This window comes from Panthera pardus, unplaced genomic scaffold (assembly GCF_024362965.1).
Source record: "Panthera pardus isolate Hobbes unplaced genomic scaffold, ASM2436296v1 HiC_scaffold_12, whole genome shotgun sequence".
NCBI classification, from domain to species: Eukaryota; Metazoa; Chordata; class Mammalia; order Carnivora; family Felidae; genus Panthera; species Panthera pardus.
In genome coordinates this window covers 13,697,541-13,721,641 of record NW_026526677.1, presented here as the reverse complement: position 1 = coordinate 13,721,641, position 24,101 = coordinate 13,697,541, and the positions used below count along the sequence as shown (strand labels likewise).

Here is a 24,101-nt window from a genome sequence, read left to right as displayed (position 1 = left end):
CCCACAGCTCAGCTGAAAATATCCTTGAGACTCTCTGTCAAATCAAGTCTCTCCCTCTACTCTTTTTTCTCAGAGACTTCTCTGAAGACCATGTCCGAGTTGGCATCTTTTGCCCTTATGTCCCTTCTAAGGTCCAAAGGGTGTTCTCTACAATTACCTGCTAGCCATTCACACTTAGATTTTCCTTCAGTAGCATAAACTCGAGATGGTTAAAAGAAGTCCTTCACTTTTGCTTCTCTTCCACTTGTCAGCCCTTGGCTAATGTCACCACCTGCAACGTGAACTTTTGGTTGTCTAGATTCCCTAATGTTTAATTACGTGACATGCCCCGTCGATCCAGCCTCTACAATGTGTCCCATTCATTCCTTTCCATGTCATTATTTATCAGCTGAATACACATTCTATCTCCCACCCAGGTTTTTGAATTAGTCACCTCACTGGTCTCCCTTCCTCCATGCCACTCATCTTCCAATCTTCCCTTTGTGTGGTTCCAGAAGGGTCTTTCCAGCTCATAGTTTCCCTGTGGACCCATGTAGTCTACTAAACCGAGCATATATTTTCCAGCCTGGCATTTTAGATTTTGTTTCAATGTGAACTCAGTTTAACTTCACAGGCATACCTACCATAGCTCTAATTAATTATTCATGAAAACATTTACTAGCACCCACTCAATGCCAAACAATGGGTGGGCCAGTAATAAAATGATGAGTGTAGTGGGTGTACAGGCAGGAATAAGTTGTATCCGTAAGGTGCACAGGGGATCAGAATTTATCAAGAGAGACTTAACCCGGTCAATTAAGTCTGGGAAAATGTCCCAGAGAGAACCATGCCTGTACAAATAACAGGAAATTATTTTTGAATGCTGCAGAAAAGCCAAGACAAACTAGACCCATTAAAAGTGAAGTTGAAGTGTAAGTGAGGGGAAAAGCTGGTGCACCAGTTCACAGACTCACACACCTCTACTCTGTTCTTTAAACAGTAGCTCGCTCCTACCTCAGGGACTTTGCACTTGCTTCTAATGATTCTGCTCATCAGAATCTCATGGCAGGCTCCTTCATGTTCTTCTTAAATTCACCTGCCCCTGACCGCCTTATCTAAACTAGTCCCCTATTTATCATTCTCTCTTACAATACCCTGTTTATGTACTTTGTGGGTAATCATCTTGCTTTTTCTTCATTTTACTTGTTTATTGACTGTCTTCTCCAGTAGAATGTAAAATTCCAAAGACCAGTCTACCCACTCTTGATCACATCACCTCTCCAATGCCTGACGCATGGTAGGAGCTCAATAAGTATTGCCAAATGAAAGTGAGTGATGAAAATAAATGTATATGAATAAGTGAAAAACAAAGAAAAATAAATGTGTGCATGGTGTTTATTGTTTTGAGTTAATAATTTTGCAGAAAGTTACATGCATTATATTCCCTTATAGGAAAATTCCCTTAAAATCCCTTCAAAGGTGAAGCTGTTCCACGATGGTCACCAATTCTTTACTGAAGAAGAGGAATGTACTTTGTGGTTTGCATAATCTGAAGCTTATTTTTCGAAGTAAATTCCTGGAAATTTCCTTTGAAGCACATGCAAAAATCAGATGGACTAATAGACAGATAGGTAGACGATAGGAATGAAATGAGGTGAGTTTTATAAAATGTTAATGTTGAATTTAGGTGATAGAGACTCAGATGTTCACTGTAAGATTCTCTCCAACATCGCTGTCTATTTGTAAAATTCCATAAACACTGTTGGGAAAGAAAAAGTACCTGAATATATTCCTGCCATCATGAGGTTTTATATTCGATCTTTTATACTTTCTGCATCTTTAAAGTTGATGATTAGCATGGAAATAGTCAAGAGAGTCCTTTATAATGTCCTGATGAAACAACAAATGGTATACTTATATCTGGTATGATTTTCCTTTTTTTAAAGTTTATATATCTATTTATTTATTTATTGTGAGAGAGAGCACACATGTACGGGTGCACACGTGGGTGAGTGAGTGAGTGAGTGAGTGAGAGAATCCCAGGAGTCACCACACTGTCAGCACAGAGCCCAACACAAAGGTCGATCTCACAACCATAAGATCATGACCTGAGCCAAAATGAAGAGTCAGACGCTTAACTGACTGAGCCACTGAGGCGCCCCTGGTAGGATTTTCAACAGTGAGGATTGTGCTGTCACCCAGTTAACCAGAGGTTGGCATAAGTAGAACCTCGGGCTCTCTGCTATCCCTTCAGCCTGAGATCTGGAGATTTTGGCTGGTCCCAGGGGATTTAACAGCCAGATGTGGAAAGTGCCTCAAGGGTGTTACTTGTTGCAACGGGAGAAATCATTTTCTCGCTTGTGACTCATAAGCTTCTCACTTGGTGAAAGGTGCCACTGTCATTATAAAAATGATTGTCTGTCCATCTTGTGTTTCTGTGTGACTGACTCTATGGCCTTCTTGCTTCTGGTGGGTCTGCGATTGGAGGAACCTCATTATAACATAATAGCAATAATAAGCATCAGAATGGGTGTTCTCAGCTTATGAAACTATTCCGTTTGCCTTACTCCTTTGTCCCAGTCACGCTATGATATGGACGAGCCAGCTAATACTAGGCACACCTGTTACACAGATTGAGGTAGGAGGGTATAAATGACCTGGCCAATTTCACTGTAGGGTGTTAAGGAGCTGAAATTAGGGTCTGGGTTCTGACTTCTATTCCAGTCACCCTTACCTAATGCCCAACTGACAGTGCGTGCAAGTTCTCACTGCCTCATTTTACCAAGAAGAATGGTGCTTTTGAGGAAATAGGGTTTCAGGGAAGACCATATGAAGACAGCCAGAGGGAAGATGAATTTTCCCTTGGCTGAATTCATGTTAAATCACCACAAAATCTCAAATCCGTTTCTTCATCCTGTTCCTCTACAGCTGATGCAGTGTCTATCATTTCTGAAAGTTTACATCTCAGCTTGCCCACTCCCGAGTGAAATTTTTTATGAGCAGGATACTCTTTTAGGACTGGTGAGTAGAAGTGAGTCAATAGGAACCTTCCTTCCTTCCTTCCTTCCTTCCTTCCTTCCTTCCTTCGTTTCTTTTTCTCTCTTTCTGTATATTTTACTTTCTTCCTTCAATGTTTATTTATTTTTGAGAGAGAGAGAGAGAGCGAGAGAGAGTGCAAGCAGGGGAGGGGCATAGAGAGAGGGAGACACAGCAGGTTCCAGACTCTGAGCTGTCAGCACAGAGCCCGATGTGGGGCTCAGACTCACAAACTGTGACATCATGACCTGAGCCAAAGTTGGATGCTTAACCGACTGAGCCACCCAGGCACCTTACCAGGAATCCTTTCTGAGTTGGTGCTGTGCCTGTCATATGCAACTCTGGCCTTCCCTTCCCCGGGGCACCTGTTCCTGCTGAGGTGAAAAGATAACTATCTTAATGCTTATTCCATCACCTCCTGGCAAGTGATTGAAATTATTCCAGAAATGCCCACTGTCGGTATCTACTAATGTCACTTAATTCCCCTTTGCTTTGAATTCCTTGACTTGGAAATTAATGAAGGTTGACTATGGAGTCAGACATCGCTGGGTCTGAAACTACTCCAGCCACGTCCCATCTATAACATCAGGCAAGTTGTTTGGCCTGCCTAAGCCCCAAGTTTTTCATCTATAAAGTGAGATTAATTATAGGACTTGCCCCAAGGGGCTATTATGAAGATTAAATGGAATAATGTCCACAAAGGGGGTAGCTCAGTACTTACTGCTTAGTAGATGTTCTTAGGTTTTGATGATAATTTTAATAATTCAGAGTTAGAATATAGAAATGCTTTTCATATATATGACATTTTTTTTCCTTTCTATCAAATTAGAAAGAATTACATTCACATACTTGTCTTCCTCCTTTCCCTCCCTCTCTTCCTCCCTCCCTCCCTTCCTTCCACACATCTTTGTTATGAGTCTCCAACAGATCAGACACTCCCTACTCTCATGGATATTGCAGGCTGGGGTAGAAGACAAACAAATTAATGAATCACACAAACGAATGTACAATTTTACCTGTAGTAATTGCTACAGAGTGTATAACAATAGGTCTTGATTTACAATAGGCCTTTAGTGTGGAGGTTGCCCTGAGATCAGCAGGTGAGTGGTAGGTAACCAGGAGAGAAGAAGTGAGGGCAGGGAGGGTGACAGAGGGGTTCAGACACTGGGCTTAGGGGCAAAGACGCTGTAGCAGAGCAAGTGTCATGACTGGAAGAAGCCACTGGGGCCGAAGCAGAGGAAACAAGGGCCAGTCTGGTACAAGGTAGGGGAGGGCAATGGGGAGGGGCCGATGTAGGCAAAGTCTGTTGGCCATCTGAGGGTTGGTTCTTTATTCCAAGAGCCATGAAAACCCATTGAACAGTTTCAGGTAAGGCTGTAACTCAATTCTCAGGAGTCATTTAGTTTAAAGACGCAGAAGTCTGGCCCAGCAAGCCACCTTCATTCAAGCGGCCATAGAGCAGAGATGACAGAAATGAAATACCCTGAGGACTGACCATCTAGATTCTCCCTCAGTGCTCAGTGATGTGGGAAGCTGTGAACATCACAGGCCTTGGTTCTCCTTCTCCAGGAGGCTTGTTGAACAGGTAATAAAATGTAGTCACATTCCTCACCAAGTGCAAATACCTGTCAGCACAGGGTGAGGGAGAGAAATCAGTTGAGATAGCTCATGAAAATGACTACTATGCTGACTTGGGACGCCTTAAGCAGGTTAAAGTTTACCCACCATAAATTTTTATTCTTACCTAGCAACTTGCTTGAACTAATTTCACATGTTTTCCCTACAAAATGTGTCAAAATCTCCCAGATGTGTTCAGTCCCACAGTAACCAACTCCATTCAGGCAACTGCCAAGTGGTCTGGTCTCAACACAGAGAGGGATGCCTTTGAGTTACTGAGTCTGTCCAGGGAGAAGTCAACTTGCTATTTCTAGTGACCAGGAGGAGAAACAGGACTTGAGCACCTCTGGGGGTTGAACCAGATGAGGCAGAGAAAACAACCACTGTCCCCCACACCCACTTGCAGCCCTGATTTCCGGCAGGAGAAATCACTTATAGATCCACCAGTAGGTGGAATATGGGTTATGGCCATATCCATTAGGGCTTATATTATAAAGAATCATAAAACCAATAAAGCCTTTCTTCCTTTCTATCCTCTGCTTAACTTCCCTGTTCAATATTATTACCATTTCAATGCTCTTCCCCCCCCCCCCCCCAACCAGTTCTTGCTTTCCTGGCTTTGACATACATGGTTAACTCCCCTGGACCTGTGAGTCACTTCACATACTGTCCTTCATTGCCCCATCTTGTACCTCTCTGGCGCCTGCTCCCTCTGCTTCAGCACCAGTGGCTTCTTTCAAGTCATAACACTCACTTCTGCCACAGGATCTGTGCTCCTGAACCTGGGGATTTAATTAAGAACAAAGAAAAAGAGTATTTTGCAGGGTTTGGAGTGAGGGAATGAAATGCTTCCTGGTAGCATTTCAGACACCAGATAAATCCCTAATGCTGACTTGCCTGGAGCTGCAGATGGAAGTTTATACTGTTTGCTTTCCCTCCTCACAGCTAGGGTGAGCTCCAACATGACCCCATGAACAGATGAGCAAAAGCACCAAAGCCAGACATCAGTATGGTCTTGAGAGTGTCCACTCATCCTTCTAGCATTGAAACTCTCTTATCTTAAGAAATGCGTAACTCGGTGCTAAGCTTGGAAAATGCCTTGACACAGCCTGGGGTCTACATTACAGAAAACAAATCTCTTTCCTTCGTCAGAGTTACTGAATAGCAAGGCACAGTATTTCCGCTCTTGTGGGTAGGAATTAGGCAAATCAGTCTTATACTCAGGACCAGTTTACGCTTTAGCAGAAGGCCAGTAATGCTAAAATACGGAAGCTTAACTCCTGTGTCAGTGGGCATTGGGCCTGGATGTAGGGAGCTCCTTAAGAGATTTTATAAGTTGGAAGAAAAATACATACACACCATAATTACACATATGCCATTACAATAAGAAAAATCCAAAGTGAAGATTGAAACATTTAAGGAGACTTTAATGTTAATTATGTTTAATTTTTAGAGAAAAAAGAGGCTCACACATTTAAGTAAGGAATAAGCAAAAATTTGTATGGTCAACAGAAATTTCTTAAATACACCATTCTCTTCTAAGGGCAACCGTGCTGTTTTCCCAAGTGTCCATCAGAGGTCTCTCTTTTGTCCCACTTCTTCTTATACCCAGTTTCTCAGTAAGCCTTTTGCCTGGTTCCCTTGCATATGCCCCAGTGATGGAGATGATCTGATTAGGTCTATTAGTAGGACTAAGTTCAAGATTCTATAGAAGAAATAAAGAAAATTGGCTCCCATTTCCCTTTTGGTACCCTAACCATCTTGTGTTTCCATTGCTTTGCAATTGCAGAGAAAACCTTCAGGGAGGGGGTTATCATGTGCCCTTGGGATTCACACTCCTGGCACCGCAGGTATGCCCATGGCACCAGCAGGGAAGCAGGAAAGAGCTCTTGCACATTCATTAACCCCCTTCAGAGACACAGCTACATGTGTGTCAAGGTTGATGCTCTGCTTCATGTTTCATAGTAAGCATCCATCCAGAGGGTTGCAGATTTCTTCAAGTCCCTGTGGGAGAGGTAAACAAAATCATCAGTAGATGAGACTTTAATGTAAATGGAGATGCGCCATGGACCATGCACTCCTTTACTTGGCTCAGGGAAATGTTGTCATTTTCAGTTATGGCTGAAAGATGTCTTTTCTGTTGCCCAGTGGAGGGAAACAAATACACTGCATTGCATGTTAGCAGATGATTTCACATTTCCTTTAGGGAGGGGGTTCAGTTTTTCTTTCATTTTATTCTTTTTTGTACCCCAGAGTATCAACAGTCCTTTTCCCTAGCATTAAAAAAAAGCTTCTCTGAATCTCTGTAAGATAAAGCATATACCTCTATACCAACCCATCCTGTTACACACTCATCATATTTTACAATGTGAAAGGTGTTTTTCTAGGCTCTGGGAATACAGCAGTGAGGAGGAGCAACATAAGTCCCACCTATGTGGAGTTCCTCGTCTAGCTTGGGAGACACGTATTAAATAATTTATTACCCACGATGTTATTTGTTCATGATTGTGATAAAGCTCACAAGTGAAGAGAGGCTTGTGCTAGAGCACCTGCAAAAGCAGGTGACAGGTTGAGTCCTGGGGTTGAGGAAAGACCAAGATGAGGAAAAGGCATTTATGAGCCTTGGAGAAGGGATGGAAATCGACAAGGTTTTATGAGGGGAGGCCATGGACTGGAAGAACATTCTAGGCAGAAGATAAGGGGACAAAGGACAGGAGATGGCAAGGGACAGGGAGTTCTGTAGCAACTGAAGAAGGGCCAGATCTCTGGAGGGCAGAAAAGTAAGATGGGCATGGTGAAGAGTATGTAACTGGAGCACCATCTAAGGGTCAGATCAGGCCAGGCCTGGCCTAGTTGGCTTCATTCAAGACACTGGCAATTTTTTTCCTAATTCCAAAAGACAGGGAAACTTACTAAAGTCTGATCATAGGCTGTTAATGTTCTCTGTGGAGCTTTGAATGCACCAAGATGAGTACTGACTTTCAGTTCTGGTGGGTTTCTCTGCTCTTGGTCAGTCACCCCTCCCTGATCCATACAGTTATGTCCCTGGACCCTGTAGGCAGTGCCTGTAGTTTGCAACTCTGGACCATGATTTGAGAGTCCCTCCCAGCACATAAATTCTAAAGCAGGTCAAGATTCTGTAGGGGATACAGAGTCAAATAACATGCGGCCTGGTTTTAAGAAGCTTGATACTTAGTAGTAGGGTAGCAAGGCATTTTCACTAAGAAGTGCCCACAAGGCAGTAGGTAAATGGTAAGAATTATTTTTTAACATTGCATTGTTGATGTTCCCTGAAGGGTCTCATGTCCATGCTGGGCATACAGATGTCCCTTAATAAATAGCTTATGGGTAAGTGATTCACAAGCCAGTGAATAGTGTGGAGACAAGCAGTGAGGGGGAAATGAGAGCTATGAGCTGAGAGACTGTAATTACCTGGTGATATCTCCAAATGCTTTCAACAGGGGCTTGTTCACATACTGCAATCCATGCTTGGCACACAGCGACCTCACCAAGGGTGCCACCTTGTGATAATTATGGCGTGGCATTGTGGGAAACAGACTAGGGAAACAGGTACAGGAGATACAAAACTTAGATAAAAGGAGCGACTTGAAGGAGTTTTTATTCCCCTATTATTGGATAAAACTCTATTTGCAATGCAGACCTTGACGTTGTACAATACTTCTGTTCCAGAAAGCTCAAAAACTGTTGCCAGAACACTCCAATCTTATCTCTCAACCCTCTGTAAGCCCTGTGGGTGGCTAATGTTTGGGAAGACCTAAGAGAATTACCTCTATCAAATATATTAATTTGACCAGGTCATATGAAAGTATAAGATTTTCTACCATTCTGAATTATCTAGAGAGCTGGAGGGGTGCCTAGCTGACTCAGTCAGTGGAGCATGGAACTCTTGATTTCAGGGTTGTAAGTTCAAGCCCCACATTGAGTGTAGAGATTACTTAACAATTAATTGCCTAGTGAGCTGGAGATACCCCCCCACCAATTCTGTCTCTGTCTCTCTCTGTGGATACCTCTAACTCCTGTACAATAAATAAGTGAGTATTCAGTAAGTTTTAGTTAAGGTATATGGGGGAAAGTTCTAAGATAGGAATAAGAAGGGAGGAGAGATGGGTTTTATTCAAGGCTTTTAATTACCAGCCAGGTGAACTTTTTAGGTTTTAAACTTTACTTTGATAACATATGAATAATAAGCTTTCTTGCTTTGCCGAGATTTTAAAGGAATACCATGAGAGAAAGGATGAGAAAATCCCATGAATAGGTATAAGAACTTTTTCCTTCTCTATCACAGATACAGCTTAGATGAAGAGGAAAGATGAATAGGAAAGTCTCTTCCTTGAATATTCTGCCGAGATTAACTTTCAAAGTACTATCATTTTCTCCTTTGGTACATGTGCATCTGACTACCTATTGGTAAAGTATTTCAAATATCATTTGGAAATTGCAACAGAAACTGGATTTCAGTTGATTGTTTTGTAACCTTGGCTCTAAAGATATAGATACAGGTTGATATTAAAAATAAAAATTAATTTCAACATAACTTTGTTACACAAGTATCATGATTTTTCTTGGGTTTTGCCAACAAACCACATGCAAAGAAAACAACCACCAATTCCTAAGTCCTTGGGAATCTACGAACTGAGTCATTGTTATTTTTCCAAGATTTCCCTCCATTTACTCAATTATTACGCCTTCTGCTTTTCTTTCTTCACTTTCTTACCTTTGAAGTTAATAGAATTTAGAGAATTCTGATTCATTTTTTCCCTCTGAAATCCCTAGTCTAGGGCTCTGTTCTGGACTGTATGGAGGGTGGGGGACTGTTATAAGTGACAGCCTTTGCCTTTTATCATGGACTGTTTCTATCACTCACTGGTGCTCAATCTGGAAGTTCAGATGCCCAGTGAACCAGTCATTGAAAAAGGACTGTTCAACATTACAGGTGGCCAAGACCTGCAAAGAAAAAGCTTACATTAGATGTAAATAAGCCCATGTGTCAGATTAAACAAATGAAACCTTTATTTATTCTCTTTAAGTCAATTAGTCAACAAGTATCTATTTTCTGTAAGAAACTTTGAAGGATAAGAAAGATACACAGTGGGGCCCCTGGTGGCTCAGCGCATTAAGTGTGCAACTCTTGATTTCAGCTCAGGTCATGATCTCGCGGTTCATGAGTTTAAACCCCTGGTCAAGCTCTGCACTGACAGTGAGAAGCCTGCTTGGTATTCACTCTTTGTCCCTCCCCCCAACCCACACTGTTTCTCTCTCTGTCTCAAAAAATAAATAAACATTAAAAAAAAAAAAAAAAGCACAGTGTCAGGTCTCAAGGAGCTTATGATTTATATAGGCTTTTAATTATAGCTTTATAATTTAAAAAAAGTGATAAGAGGGGCCCCTGGGTGGTTCAGTCGGTTGAGCGTCTAACTTCAGCTCAGGTCATGATCTCGTGTTCGTGAATTCAAGCCCTGCATTGGGCTCTTGATGACAGCTCGGGGCCTGGAGCCTGCTTCAGATTCTTTGCCTCCTCTCTGCCCCTCCCCTGCTCATACTCTGTCTCTCTCTGTCTCTCAAAAAATAAAGCGTTAAAAATTTTTTTTCAAAAAATAAATAAAAAGATGATAAGACATATTGCTAAGAAGTTTATGCAATGCAATAGATATGAAGAAGTATGTGGGATTTGAGGGGCTAAGTCACCATCAGCCCTTGGATACAGAAAGCTAAGGTGTCACGAATGATGACTGGCAAATGGGAAGTGGGATTGTAGGATTTGGGTAGAGACTGTAGAGATTAGAATGCCATTTCCATACAGTACATTTGAAGGACTTCTAAGTGAGAAGTAAGGCAGTTAATTGTTCGACCATGGGTTCTGAGAATAGAAATGCATTTCAGTAGAAGTAGTTTCCTTTGAAATCTAATGTATTTTATTTACACATTTAAAACCATTATCCTGAGAAGGAGTTCATAGGCTTCTCTAGGCTTCCAAGATTAAGAATCTTTATGATTGCCATTTTATTCGCTGCCTTTCTAAGGTTGGGGTTGTCACTATTTTGAATGTCATTTTTGTGGTTGTTCTGTCAGCGTTTCTCAGAGTGTACTTCAGAGCACCCCAGGGTTCTCTAAGAACCTTTCAGGAGATCTGCAAAGTCAAAACTACTCCCAGAATACCTCTAATACAGCATTTGCATTTTTCATTTCCAATTTCTGATGCTTGTGCAGTAGATTTTTTTTTTTTCCAGAGGACTCTAAACCTAGAATGGCATCATCAGTTTGATGTTTAAAATGTACTGGCTTTATTCTTGTTGTTTTAAAGTTAATTAATAAATAAACTTTTAAAAATTCTCAGTTTTAGTTTCAAATATAGTAAATATCAATGGCTATAACCCACATTAAAAAAAAAAAAAAAGCTCATTGAGTCCTCAAAAACTTGTACGAGTATAACTTTGCAGAGTGTAAGGTGGTCCGTGACCAAAAAGTTTTAGAACCAATACTCTGCTTTAATGCAAGGTCCACTGAATTTGGGAATGAGCTTGGAGAAGGAAGTGGTATAATCATGGCCCAACCACTGGAAGGCTTAGGAGTCAAAGGGATTCTATACTGATCATAACTCTGTTAATCATTAACTGCATGCTCAAAGAGCATGCCATGTCTCCTCTCTGGGTCTTTCTACCTATAAAATGACGTGAAGTGACTTCCAGGGACCATCTAGGTGTAAAATTCATTTTGTGATTCTAAGAGCTCAGATTCACTTGAAAGACTGGGTTGGGTGGGAGACAGGTCAGCAAATGTTTTCTATAAAGTGCAAGACAGTAAATATTTTACTTCTCTGTCATAGTTACTCTGTTTTTCTTTTATAGCATGAAAGCAGTCATATATAATATGTAAATGTACAAGCATGGCTGTGTTCCAATAAAATTTGATTTACAAAAGCAGGCAACGAGCTCCATTTGGCCCTTGGACCGTAGTTTACTGACCCTTAGTTTAGAGCAAAGGCTCTGAAATCAGACTGCCCAGGTTTAAAACCTGCTTTCTACCACTTATTAGCTGGGCAATATCATACAAGGTACTCAACTTCTTCATGCCTTACTTTTACCATCTGTAAAGTGGTAGTAATCATAGCACTCGCAAAGCAGTGGGCAGTGCCTGCCTCTTAGCAAGCATTTCATAAGCATAAATTATTATCACCTGAGGTAACTAGACTCTAAATCAGTATAATCGGAAGGACCTTTTCCCAGGAACTCCACCATTACCTGAGTACTGAGCCAGTCCCGGTTCTCCTCTTTGCTTATTCTCATAGGTACATGGCTCATCTGGGTAACATATGCTACCCAGGGACTTTCGAGAAACCTTTCAGAGAATAAAAAGAGAAAGTGATGACTTCTTGGGGTGTTTCAGTTCCCAACACTGGGCTGGCACAACTGCTGGAAGATCTGGCTGAGCAATGGAGGAAATGGAAGGGAATCAAAGGTTCCAATAAAATGGAGGACACTTGTTTTCCTCTTTGGAGGCCCTTTATGTGTAGAGATGACACCCTGGGTTTTGGGCACAAAACCAGCCTTGCAGCCTGATGTATGAGTGCAGTGACCCCAAAGTTTTCTGTAGCATTGGTGCAAGGATCAAAGGATACCTAGGGCATATGCAAAGTGATCGACAGCCTTGGCTTTGCCATCAGGTAGAACTTGGCTCAAGTTCTGGTGTGGCCCTGCCACTGGCCCCTACTTGCTCTGTAAGTTTGACAAATGACCTAACTCTCTGAGGTTTCGATCCCTTAGCAGAAAAATGAAGATGATGCTATCTACATTACAGGGAGGTGCAAGGATTACATCAAATAATATAATGCAGGTAAATCCTTTATCAAAGTTGTGATGCCTAGTAGTTGTCAATGGCATTATTATGTAAGAGTTAGGATAATAATGTGAAAGAATGGGAGAGGAATAAATTGGGAAGTTGAAGAGAGCTGTTTAGTCTGAAGCCATTTTAGTTTTGGGGAAATCTCTAGTCATAAAGACTGTCCTTCCATTATTCTTGGCGAGGTTATGGTGTCCAACTGGATTACAATTCTAAAGAACTTGGGGATCAGATGGAATTCTTCAATTGAGAATTAAGTATGTAGGAAGAAAAGGACAAGATTGGGCAAATTCTGTTTTCAAACAACTCTTCTTATTCAACTATTTCAACTTAAAAAAAAAAACGTTTTTATGGAAATGTCTCAGCTACAGAGCTTGGGCATGGTGTTCCAATCTTCTGCTAATCACAAATATCTCAGATAAGGAATGTAGGAGAATCATATAGGTTATGGAAATAAAAGAATATTCTTGCTTTCTTACTTTACCAAAAATATGAGCAATATTGTTCCGAAGATTCCATAAAAAGGGCCAAACATGATAAAATAGCGGATATAAAAGCTGCTGACCCAGGCAAACTCCTGCAGAGAAAAGTAATTGACAGTTAAATGCCCTGGACACAATTTCATTTCCCCTTCCCCAGGTTAGGGCCCCTTCTCATACTGGCTAAATCTTATGCCTTATTGCTCAAGGAAGCTGCATCTAGAAGGAGCCAGGCATTTTCCACCCCTTTTTCTACCTGATCTAGCTTCAGAGGATGAGTCAAGTTACTCACCCCCCAATACTTTTGGAGGTACATCATTTCCATGGACATCAGGTTGGCATACACAGGCATTAGGAGAAAGAGCCCAACTGAAAAAGAACACAAAGAAAAGATGGTGACTAAAAGATGATGTAAGTAAGCAGAAATCTATCTCCTTAACATGCTACTCCTGGAATGTTGCCCCTGAGAAGGGATGCAAAGTGGAGATCCACAACCACTTTCTGGACTCCATGGAGTTCTTCGAGTCTCTGAGGCTGAACCAGGTTTTGGGTCAAGCTCTCTCAAAGAGACTAAGAAAGAGGAAGCTTTGAAGATTTGAATCATTCTTGATGGAGCAACCCAGAAGAGCTTCTGCTGCAAAATTTCAAGCTTTCTCAAGGTCCATGGAATCCATCATCATCACAATTTTAGGAATGGGCCCTGTCACAATATGTCAAGGTGGCAGAAACACAGAACCTGTACTCACTTTCTGACCGGATGGTTATTTACCTGCTTCTCCAGGACCAGGGGGGCTGTCTAGAGCACAAAGCAGTGTGTTGGAGTCCTGACTTTAGTCGAGCCCTCTTTCTCCACTAGGTCTCAATACTGGGTTTCTGACTCTCAAACTCTACAAACTCTTAGCATGAATGATTTGGTCCAACCTCCACACTGAGATACTTCAACAAACATGAGCATAGTTTTTAACAGTTCAAGGCCATGCCTCTGGGATGACCCCAGCCCCCTTACAGTTCTGCCTGAGACAGTTCAACATTGTCAACTGAATTTACTGTTTGTTCTAGCCAAAGCTGACTGCAGGCCTCAGGCTTAGACTATTTCTGTTAGAAAACTTACAATTGTAAAATACTTTCTCTGACTCTTTGTGATTGATCTTCTACAACCCATAAATGCCTTTATCAAAGACCTGAGAGTCATTCCTTTGAATGTAGTAAAATCAGGATAGGACCCTATCTCCCAGCCTCTGTACGGGGGGCAATAACCTGACATTTTTGTCTATGTCCCAGTAGGACAGTATTTTTTTGGTTGAGAACCACTGATCTAAAGGAAATGTTTGGGGCCTGCCCTAATTTTGTCTCATTTCTCAAATGCGTAAGCATGTTTAGGACGAGCATAGCTTGAGGTTCCACAAAAACTTTCTTTGTGAGTTGGTATGGGTTTGATTTTGGTTAAGAGCAAAGTATTTTTGCTTATGATATTTTATCATAGTCAGAATTGTTTAGCTTCCCTATCTTCTTTCAAGCCAGAACACATATTCAGGTTTATATATATTTCTTTCAAGCCTGAACACGCATCTATATTATATATATATTTGTACATACATATGATTTTCACTTAAACTGGGTGAAAATATCATAAAAGATTTCCAGTGACTTGTGGTTTTGTTGTTGTTGATTTTTAGAGAGCACCTGAGTAGAGGAGGGGCAGAGAAAGAAGGAGAGAGACTCTTAAGCAGTCGCACACTCAGTACAGAGCTCAACTTGGGGCTCAGTCTCATGACCCTGGGATTACGACCTAAGCCCAAATCAAGAGTTGGGTACTTAATCAACTGAGCCAACCAGGTGCTCCATGTGACTTGTGTTTATGAAGTGGGCATTTAAACATTTGCAGGATTACTGAACCTCAAAGATTGGTTAGAAATGCCCTGTACTTTCCACTGAGAAACTGAACACATGTCTTAACAGTTATTATTGCTCCTCTTGAAAGCTTTTTAATTTTAGGTTTATTTATTTATAATCTCTGTACCCAACATGGGGCTCGAACTCACCACCCCGAGATCAAGAGACACATGGTCTGCCAACTGAGCCAGCCAGGAACCCTGAAAGCTTTTTGATACACATGATACCAGTTTAGAAATTAAAAACCCTTTATGTTACAAAATATACTTTGAATGATGGAAGGTTTCCTTTGTGTTTTAAAATATCTTTACAGTTGATTGTTCAAATACTGGCTTTCTGTAAAAAAACTTATCATGATAATTTAGACTGTTTGTATTAGGATATCAATACATTTTGTTGTTTGGGTAGTTTTAATTACTACCTTACACACACACACACACACACACACACACACACACACACACACACACACACACACATTCTGCAGCTGTATGTAGACCATGGGAGCAACCCGCTTCCTCTCACACAGTAGCTCTCAGGTGCCTTCTATTCCTGAGCTTCTATATTCTCTGGCTTCATAATGTCAGTGCTTTGGCATTCTTTTCCTATTTTTCCTCCCTATCAAAATACCATTATTCTTTTCTTCTTGACAGGTGTTTAGTTTTCCTATGATAGTCTCAGATGCAAGGCTTAGTTTGGCATCCTGACTTCATCCCTCTTGAACTATCTCATTAGATGCACATTAGAAGTACCTATTTGCAGGATGCCTGGGTCGTGCAGTCAGTGAAGCTTCCGACTTGGGCTCAAGTCATAATCTCATGGTTTGTGAGTTCAGGCCCTGCATCAGGCTCTGTGCTGACAGCTCAGTCTCAAGCCTGCTTCAGATTCTGTGTCTCCATCTCTCTCTCTACCCCACTCTACTCACACTCTGTCTTACTCTTTCTCTATCAAAAATAAATAAATATTAAAAAAAATTTTTTAAATACCTATTTGCTTTTTTTGCTTTCCTTTTCAGACTTTTGCCCCCAGGAAGTCTGAAATAAGACATGCTACTTTTCCAAGTCACAATAAAACATGGCCTGGTCTCTCTGTGAAAGCATTGCTGTTGTGCCGTCTGGCTTGACAACAGCTTGCTTCAAGGACACGGTATGATAAGGAAAGTGGCTCCAAGGACTCACCCATGTAGAAACACAGGTGCTGCTTTTCATAGTTGTTGTAACTGATTTTCTTCTTGCCATTCTGAAAGGAGAGAGCATAAAACTAAAATAAGAGACAATGCTTGTGGTCGTTAATACTCAAGAACATTGCTCTGTGTGTGTGTGTGTGTGTGTGTGTGTATGTTTAAAATCTCTATGGAAAGAGCCATATGGTCAGAATTTGTTGGCTGTCACACTTGAGGCACTAGAAGAACAAGAACTGGAATAAGAGAAAATATTGCAGCATCTTTTTTCTTTAATTAAATGTGGGTAATTCTTGCATTTGACTACGGGGATTGTGATTTTTTAAAAATTCCTATGGTACCATTTTGAAATTTTTTTGTCCTTCTATGGAGTGGAGTGGTGATCAAAAGGGAATATTTCTGATGAGTTTTCCTAGCTTCTCTTCACTATGGTGTTTAGAAGTCTGCTTGAAGCTCAGTCTCCATCTCCATTCATTCATTCAACAGATATTTGTCAAATAGTCATGTGTAGAAGATAGAGGCATGGCCCCTCTTATCTGTCCCATCTTCTCTCCTTTGTGTTCTCACTGTGGATCTCACACTGTGATGGACTATTTATAAGGTGCAATGATATTACTAAATCTTAATGCTGGTAATTCGATTCACTTTCTAGAGGAGTCTCCTTAGTTAATTTATTGTATGCTTAGTGCACAAGGACAGCAAACACCCTGAGGGGAGGCATAGAGGTAATGGTTAAACTTCTAGTACCTAGTAAACATACAATAATGTTCAGTTGAAAGAAAGAATGAATGAATCAAAATTTACATCTGCTCTATAGTTTTATGGTATGTTCACTTGGTCACAATACTATGGGAAGTGTTTGATTTCTGCTGTCCCCCATTCTGCTGATACCTTCCCTCCTACATATAGATATCTTTTTGTATTTGGATGGCAGGGTTGACCTTTTCTTCTCTTACTATGATAGGTAAAAATAAATAGCATAATGATGATCTAATAAGAACCATTTCCAGTTACTCTCAAACCTGCAGACATTTAAGTAGTGGGAAACATGGGGAAAAGAGCAGGTGGAAATTCCTGGGAGCTGGCACACCTAAACAGAGGACTGATTTTGAGTATCACTCCAAAGGAGGACTCTAAGTCTTTCAGAACATGAGCACAGAACCTGGAAAGTAGAATGTTTGAAGAAAATGGTAGAAATATGACAGTAAAATGAGAATGAAGAAAAAGTTCAGGGCTCATCAGAACCATTTTTTATGTAAAACAACTGAATTTTAGAGTTTAAATAATTTCAAGCAATGTCTCGGACAGTAGTAGCTCTGCAACTGTATTAAATGGAGCCCTAGGGTCTAGGGAGATGTTGACGAGCAACTGTAAAACTTGGAGAGGTGACCTCCACCATTTGTGAAGAGGCAGCATGCATACTGAACATAGCCTTAAGGAGGTACTTCTGGGGAGGGGCAGCCTGCTTCATAAAATTCAGTAAGACAAACCCTTCTTACTCTGTGGGGATGATTAGAGAAATCAAAGTATCACACTTTTGTTGATGAGCGTAGGAGTCCACAAACATCAGGCAAGTCCAATTTGTTTGTGGAGCCATTGTCAAAAGCAACTGATTTGTGATGGCAGCCAGAGATTTTTTTAAGATTATTTATTTTGAGAGAGACAGAACAAGCAGTGGAGGGGCAGAGAGAGAATAGGAAAGAGGATCCAAAGCAGGGTCCCTGCTGACAGCAGTGAGCCTGATGTGGGGGTTCAAACTCAGGAACCATGAAATCATGACCTGAGAGGAAGTCAGACGCTTAACCGACTGAGCCACCCAGGCACCCTCAGAGACTTTTAAAAATCTTGTCAAGGGATTGTTTCCTAATTCAGTGGAGAAGAAAATTGGGTCTTCCAAAGCTGGGAAAGCTTATTTTCAAAAAGTTGCACAACTTTTGGTTTATGTAGCACAAAGCACAGGCAGCAACTGACAGAGCTATTCTTACTTTTAATAAAACTCCTAAGTTGTTTTAGGAAATAGCAGCCTCTTCCTAAGCACCGGAATCTCGGGATCTACCATTTCCCTAGAGGGGGGAGATCTTTCTGTGATTATCCTCATACCTCCTTTGTTGAAGTAAGACTTTCTCCTTAAAAAAATTGGTAATCGTCCTTTACATGATGATTTTAAGTTGAGGCTAAATAAAATCAATAACTGAAAAATTCTGGAGTTGACTTTACCCTCCCTTTTCTATTGTTTAACAAGTCCAAATGAGAGGTGAGATCTCTAAGTGTCTTAGAAAACATTTGGGCTGTGGTTCATGTTTAAATGAACAAAATGAACATGAACTAAAAATACCAGCACAGCCTTTCCTCACTGAGCTAGACTTAGTTGAGATAGCTAGTTATTCAGGTATTTGTGATTTAGTGCTTATTGGATGTACTGATACGTTTTTTTCTGAGCGAATGTCTCATCCTCGTCCAACTTTGGAAAGTCATTGCCAACCTCAGTCATGTGGTTTCACTACCTAACATTAACTTTTGTTGCCTTACAAGTAGTGAGGGCCACTGGGCAGGGATCTGTCTATCACCAGGATTGCTCAAGCAGAGTGATACGGGTTATCATATTTCCTGCTGTTGGAGGTTGGCGACGTGTCCTTTCAAGTCACAGAGTCCCATGCTTCACATCTTCTTCTATTCATACAACCCCAGAATCAGTTACTTCACATCTCTATACCGGACATAAAAGAAGGAGACGTGTTCTGAGAACATGCTTGAAGTGGGAACCCTCAGCTCGATCTTTCCAGGACAAGACCATAGACATTTCCAGGAACCACTTCCGGGAACATTTCTCATGTTTGCAGCAGCTCTAAACATACCTGGGCAGGCTTCAAATATCCATTCACGAAAAGTGGGCCTGTATTAATATCTGGGTCTTTGGGGTAGATGTTTGTTTTTACGTGATGTTGGAAGTGTCGGTGATTCCACCAGCATGTTGACAGGCCCTGAGGAGAAGAGAGGGTTCATTAGCTGCAAGATTTCTCTCCTGGGATGTCCTTCGCTCTCAGAGTTTTCTGCATGCATCTCCAAAGTCAAAGTAAGATATCTGAGCTTCTGGAACTTGTTCCCTGACTGCTGGGTCACAGAATGGCTCATTGGACAGAGACTTTCAAAGCCTACAATCAAATAATCATGGGATCCAGGAACACAAATTCAGGCTAATGCAACTCCTGATCATGAAAATTCACAAAAACTGGTAAAATGAAATGTTTTTCCATCCTTTACTTTGGGTGGGGGTCCTCATTAAAAAAATCCTGAAGGTAGGAAGGGCAGTTAGTATTCTTATTTTACAAATAAAGAAAATTCAACTCTAAAACTTTAATTAGCTCTCGGGAAAAAAACGGTCCTAGGAATCCTGCTTTAATCAGTATTTCAAAGAATCATGGATCTGAAATGATTTTGTAGGGGGCTTGGCTCAGATTCTTGCATGTTCAGGCTTCAATGATCTCATATAAATATAAATGAGAATAAAAATATTTTAACTGATGCCGAGTTCAAATCATCTCTGATTAGGTTGCTTATGATTTTCTTTCTCTCAATGACAGTATAAAGGTTTTAATAGAGCAAGGATTTGGTAGCACATCAATGTGGTTTCCTACCCTGGATATAGAAATACTGCTGTGTGGTCTGGGTAAATTTCACCCTCTTTGAGGCTCTATTCCATCTGCAGTAATGACATTTACCTCCATGGGTTGTTTGGGGAGACATGAGATGATGTATGTAAAATGTTGGCATATTGAGATATTCAATTTCCTCTCCTTTCCCCTATTACATAGATTATTACATAAGAATAAGCAGTATTTGTTTTTTATTGCATATTTGATATATCTCAATAACTGGCCTATACATGTTTTACATCGTCACTGTCCAATATGGTAGCCATGAGCCACAGGCTGGCTATTGAGCACTTGAAGTGTGACCAGTCGAATTAAGATGGCTGTATGTGTATAATATTGGATTTTGAGGCATGGTATGAAAAAAGGAGTGTAAAATATCATATTAACAACTTTCATATTGATTACATGTAGAAATTATAATATTTTGAATATATATGTGGTAATAAAGTTATCTTTTAAGATGTGGCGATGAGAAAATTTAAAATGATTTATATCATTTTAATGTGGCTTAGAATTATATTTCTGTTGGGCTATACTCATCTAGGCACTATACATCCATGGTAGAGGGGGAAGGGAATGTTTGAAAATCATGTGAGCATTGCCTTCTAGTCTTGTTGCAGAGTCCTCTCTTAGCAAACCCTCGTGTTATCATCCCTCCGGAGTGATAGTCTCTTTTTACCACTAACACTCCCTACCATCCTTATGGTGGAATCTCTCTTCCTGCATCCCACATCTCTTCCCTGAATCTCATGCGTGAAAGGGAAATCACTTTCCAAACATTTCCTTGTGGGTGGTTCATGATATGTCAAACTCAAGGTGTACTCATCAATTTTTATTCCCCCTGTGGGGTCTCCATTGCACTCTGCTCGTCTCCTACCAAGCTGCATACCACCCACTCACCCTTACAGTTGTGCACTTTCTCTCTGTTTATCCGTTCATTATTTATTTTGAAATACCTCCCATGCATCAGACACTGAGCCAAGTATTTGCTGTATAAAGTTAGACATGATAAAATGGAGCTCCCACACTTATGCAACATACAACCCAACAGGAGCAATACAGAAACAAGGGCACTGTGATAAACAATGATTCACTTTGTTAGTTTAATCCTTTGTGAGCTAACATTTTGACTGTATCCTTGCAGTCAATGACTATCTGTGGAAACTGGTAATGTCAGAGTAATTATGGGTGTGATAAGGCAGCTGGCTCTACCCTCACCCCTTGGTCTGGAAGCCACAATTACTGGAGGTGAGGGATAGTGATCCAGCTGAAAGTGAAGATAATCAGCTACGTGCAAATAGGTTGCCCCTGTACCAAATTCCATATAAGAACCACCCTAAGCCATTCCTCATTTCCATGTTAGGTCCTTTCTTGGTGCATTATAAGGATTCCAAACATTGTTCTGAAGCCATTTGGGGGCTGAATTCAAATCCCTGCTACTGGGTGTATGTGGCGTTGGGTAATTTCCTCATCTGTGAAATGAATGAGAAAAACGTTACAGGAAATAACATACTTGACACTCCCCCCCCCCCCAAAAATTATTTTAGGATGTAGTCATGGAAACAGGATAGGCCAGATTTTCAAGGCAGATCTTAATATCAAATATTCTATCTCTTTGTCCCTATAATGACACTTGATTCTTATAGTTTTCAAACTGGGCATGCTGGGTGTTGGGGAGGGGATGTCGCAAAATATGCTACAGGGAGTCCATTTTGATTTGAACATTGCACAGAAGTCCAAAATGTGTGCAGACATTTCACAGTGTACTTTCAGAAGGGCTCTTTTGCTGCACACACACACAAAAAAGCAAAGACCAGACATACACCATTACTAGCACAGGTAGTGAAAGCATATTCCAACAAAATCTCAATATATATTTATGCTTTTCCATGGGGGAGGGTAAATTGGCATGAAATCAAGTTTTGAAATTTAAAATTGTAATGTATGTAGAAGATGAAGTTGTTGCTGCTTCTATTACAATTTTCCTTGTTACCTCCCTCCTTCCCAACTTTCCTTCCTCTAGGTAGTTTGCTGCAGATGATTGAAACCTGTATTCATTTTGCTCACAAATTGCTGGTTTTGCCTGCAAAAGGCCCAGTGCACTCAATTAGCTTTTAGAGCATTTCCCATTTACTTCCTCTGTTCATGAGTTATCAAGGTTGTGTTCATTTCAACTAGTGCAAAACTTGTTTCTGGCAACACAACTCATAGAGAAAGAGCAGTGTACAAATTTGGACCAATGGAAAAGCAATGATTTTTTTTTAAAGCACCAGCAAGGGTAGAGCTTGAAACATTACATATACTGACACCAGATCAACTGTCAATTATCTCCAGGTCACATGAGTCTCCTTTTCCCTCTGACTTCCTCAAAACAGGGGAAGGAGACTGGGAGGGTCCATTACCTAATTCTTTGTGCGGGATTTCCTTCTTTTATTCTGTGGTAAAGATTTCTGATTGAACACAGAAACAGTGTCAATTTAGCACTAGTGGATGGAGGGCAGAACAGTGCACCTACAGGAATTTCCCAGCTAAATAAAACATCAAATAAAATGACAATATGTTATTCATTCTAACAATTTTGAGTAACAGACATAATTCTAATAGGAACCCAGATCCCACTCAGTGTTACTGAATCTACTTAAACTTTGTTTGCTCGACTGGAAAGAGGATAGATAAGACGGTGATTTTAAGTATCTTCCAGTTAAGTATAAAACAACAGTGTTAAGACAAAACAAAAGTGCCTATGAGTTTTTTCTAAAATGAGCTGGCTTGAATGCAATATTTGGCTTCGTGGAAGGCTCAGAGGCATTTCTCCCCTGTCTGGGCCAGTGTACATAGTCACTAAATCCTAGAATGTCCTAGAAAAGCAGACATCCAGTTTAACTCCTAATATTAGAGATAAGGACATGGAGAGTCAGATATCAGACAAGATCACACAAGGGGCCTTTTCAGAGTCAGATCTAGCACCCACTCTTAGCAGTCCTGTACTGTTACCTTGGTTCATCCATCCATCCATCCATCCATCCACTCAACAAATGCTATTGAAGGCTTACTATGTGCCAAGCACTCTGCTAGGTGCTGCAGCATAGTGGCACATAGGACAAAGTATATGCTCTCCTGGAGTTTGGGCAGGGATACAAGGCCAACTGCCATCATCATCACTGCTGTTTCCAGCCTTCTGGGATTTGCAGCCCTTGACTCTTGAACAGTGCCATCTGACCTGTCTTGTCCACTTTTTCTCTTTCTCTTCACTATTATCTCTTCTGCATCCTTTCCTATTTCTTCATAGCCCTGTCTTTCTAAGACAAATCGGGCTTTGCCAGATTCCTGTAGCTTCCCAGCAGTAAATATTCAGATTCCTTCTAGAAACATTCCCATTCATGATTTTACAGAGCACCTCTTCATTTATAAAGGTACAATTGTTCTCCTCCAAGGTGGTTTCTTAATTGGGTACCAGGGACTGGGCCAAAGACTTTATTAGTGTAAGAAAAAAAAACTGTTGGAATTTACTAAATAAAAATAAACCTTCCCTCATAAAAATTCCAAATTCTAATTTTAACATATATATTATAATGTCATATATATATATATAGTACCTACATTTTTATTATATTTATATTTATTTGCAAATCTATGCACAAACACTTTTTTTACTCCTATCAGCACACAAATTTGGTAACCATAGTCTGAGGAAATGAGTTTTGAGAATTCCATCATGTTCCATGAACATCCTGTACCTTGAGATGACCCATCACAACTTTTTGCATCAAGCGGCTCCACTTGGACTTTGGAAATATAGAAGTGTGTCCCAAGTCATGTTGCAGAAAAAAACACTGAACCTAAAAGAGATTAAGTTGTTGTTAGAGAGGTTGAGGAGTTAAGAAGAAATTAATCAATGAGCCCGCCCATAGATTCAGGAGCCCATTGGAGAAGAATGGTGGGGGATCTCATCTGGCCCCAAGCCAAGTTCACTTTCTATTTCCCACACATTGCATTCTTTCCCACTTGTGTGCCTTTGTGAACTGAGTTCTTTCAGCCTAGAACATTTTCCTTACCACTGTCAAATCTTCCAGTGAGGAGGACAAAGAGTATGGCCTTTGGAGTCAGGCAGATTTGGGTTCTCAACTGTTCTTTACCATGTATGTGTTGCACAGATCTTGGCAGGTTACTCAGTAGCTCTGAACCTCAGCTCTTCATCTGATAGGTAGGGATAATAATACCTTACTCATGGACTGTTGGCAAACTTAAATACCCCCAAAGTGCTTGGCTTATGTTAAGCACCAAACAAATATTTGTTTCCTTTCCAGTTTCCAAAAAAATTGCTTTTCAAGGAATAAAGCAAGTTGACTTTACAAAAAATAAGTAAATAACATATCATAAATTCTGGAATTAACTTTGACATTAATT

General features: G+C 40.6%; 1 protein-coding gene across 1 annotated transcript in view; it reads right to left on the bottom strand.

Annotated features, from left to right (window-relative positions):
- Nucleotides 1-6,032: 6,032 nt before the first annotated feature.
- LOC109245144 (fatty acid desaturase 2-like protein FADS2B) overlaps nt 6,033-24,101 on the bottom strand; it is a 30,203-nt gene continuing 12,134 nt past the window's right edge. Inside the window, exons 4-12 of the mRNA XM_019412468.2 lie at nt 23,432-23,533; nt 18,897-19,022; nt 16,040-16,100; nt 13,261-13,337; nt 12,969-13,066; nt 11,892-11,988; nt 9,518-9,597; nt 8,065-8,190; nt 6,033-6,636 (exon numbers count right to left, since the gene is read on the bottom strand). Coding sequence (XP_019268013.1) covers nt 6,585-6,636; nt 8,065-8,190; nt 9,518-9,597; nt 11,892-11,988; nt 12,969-13,066; nt 13,261-13,337; nt 16,040-16,100; nt 18,897-19,022; nt 23,432-23,533 — 819 coding nt within the window. The 3' untranslated portion in view covers nt 6,033-6,584. The remainder of the gene's footprint in view (nt 6,637-8,064; nt 8,191-9,517; nt 9,598-11,891; nt 11,989-12,968; nt 13,067-13,260; nt 13,338-16,039; nt 16,101-18,896; nt 19,023-23,431; nt 23,534-24,101) is intronic.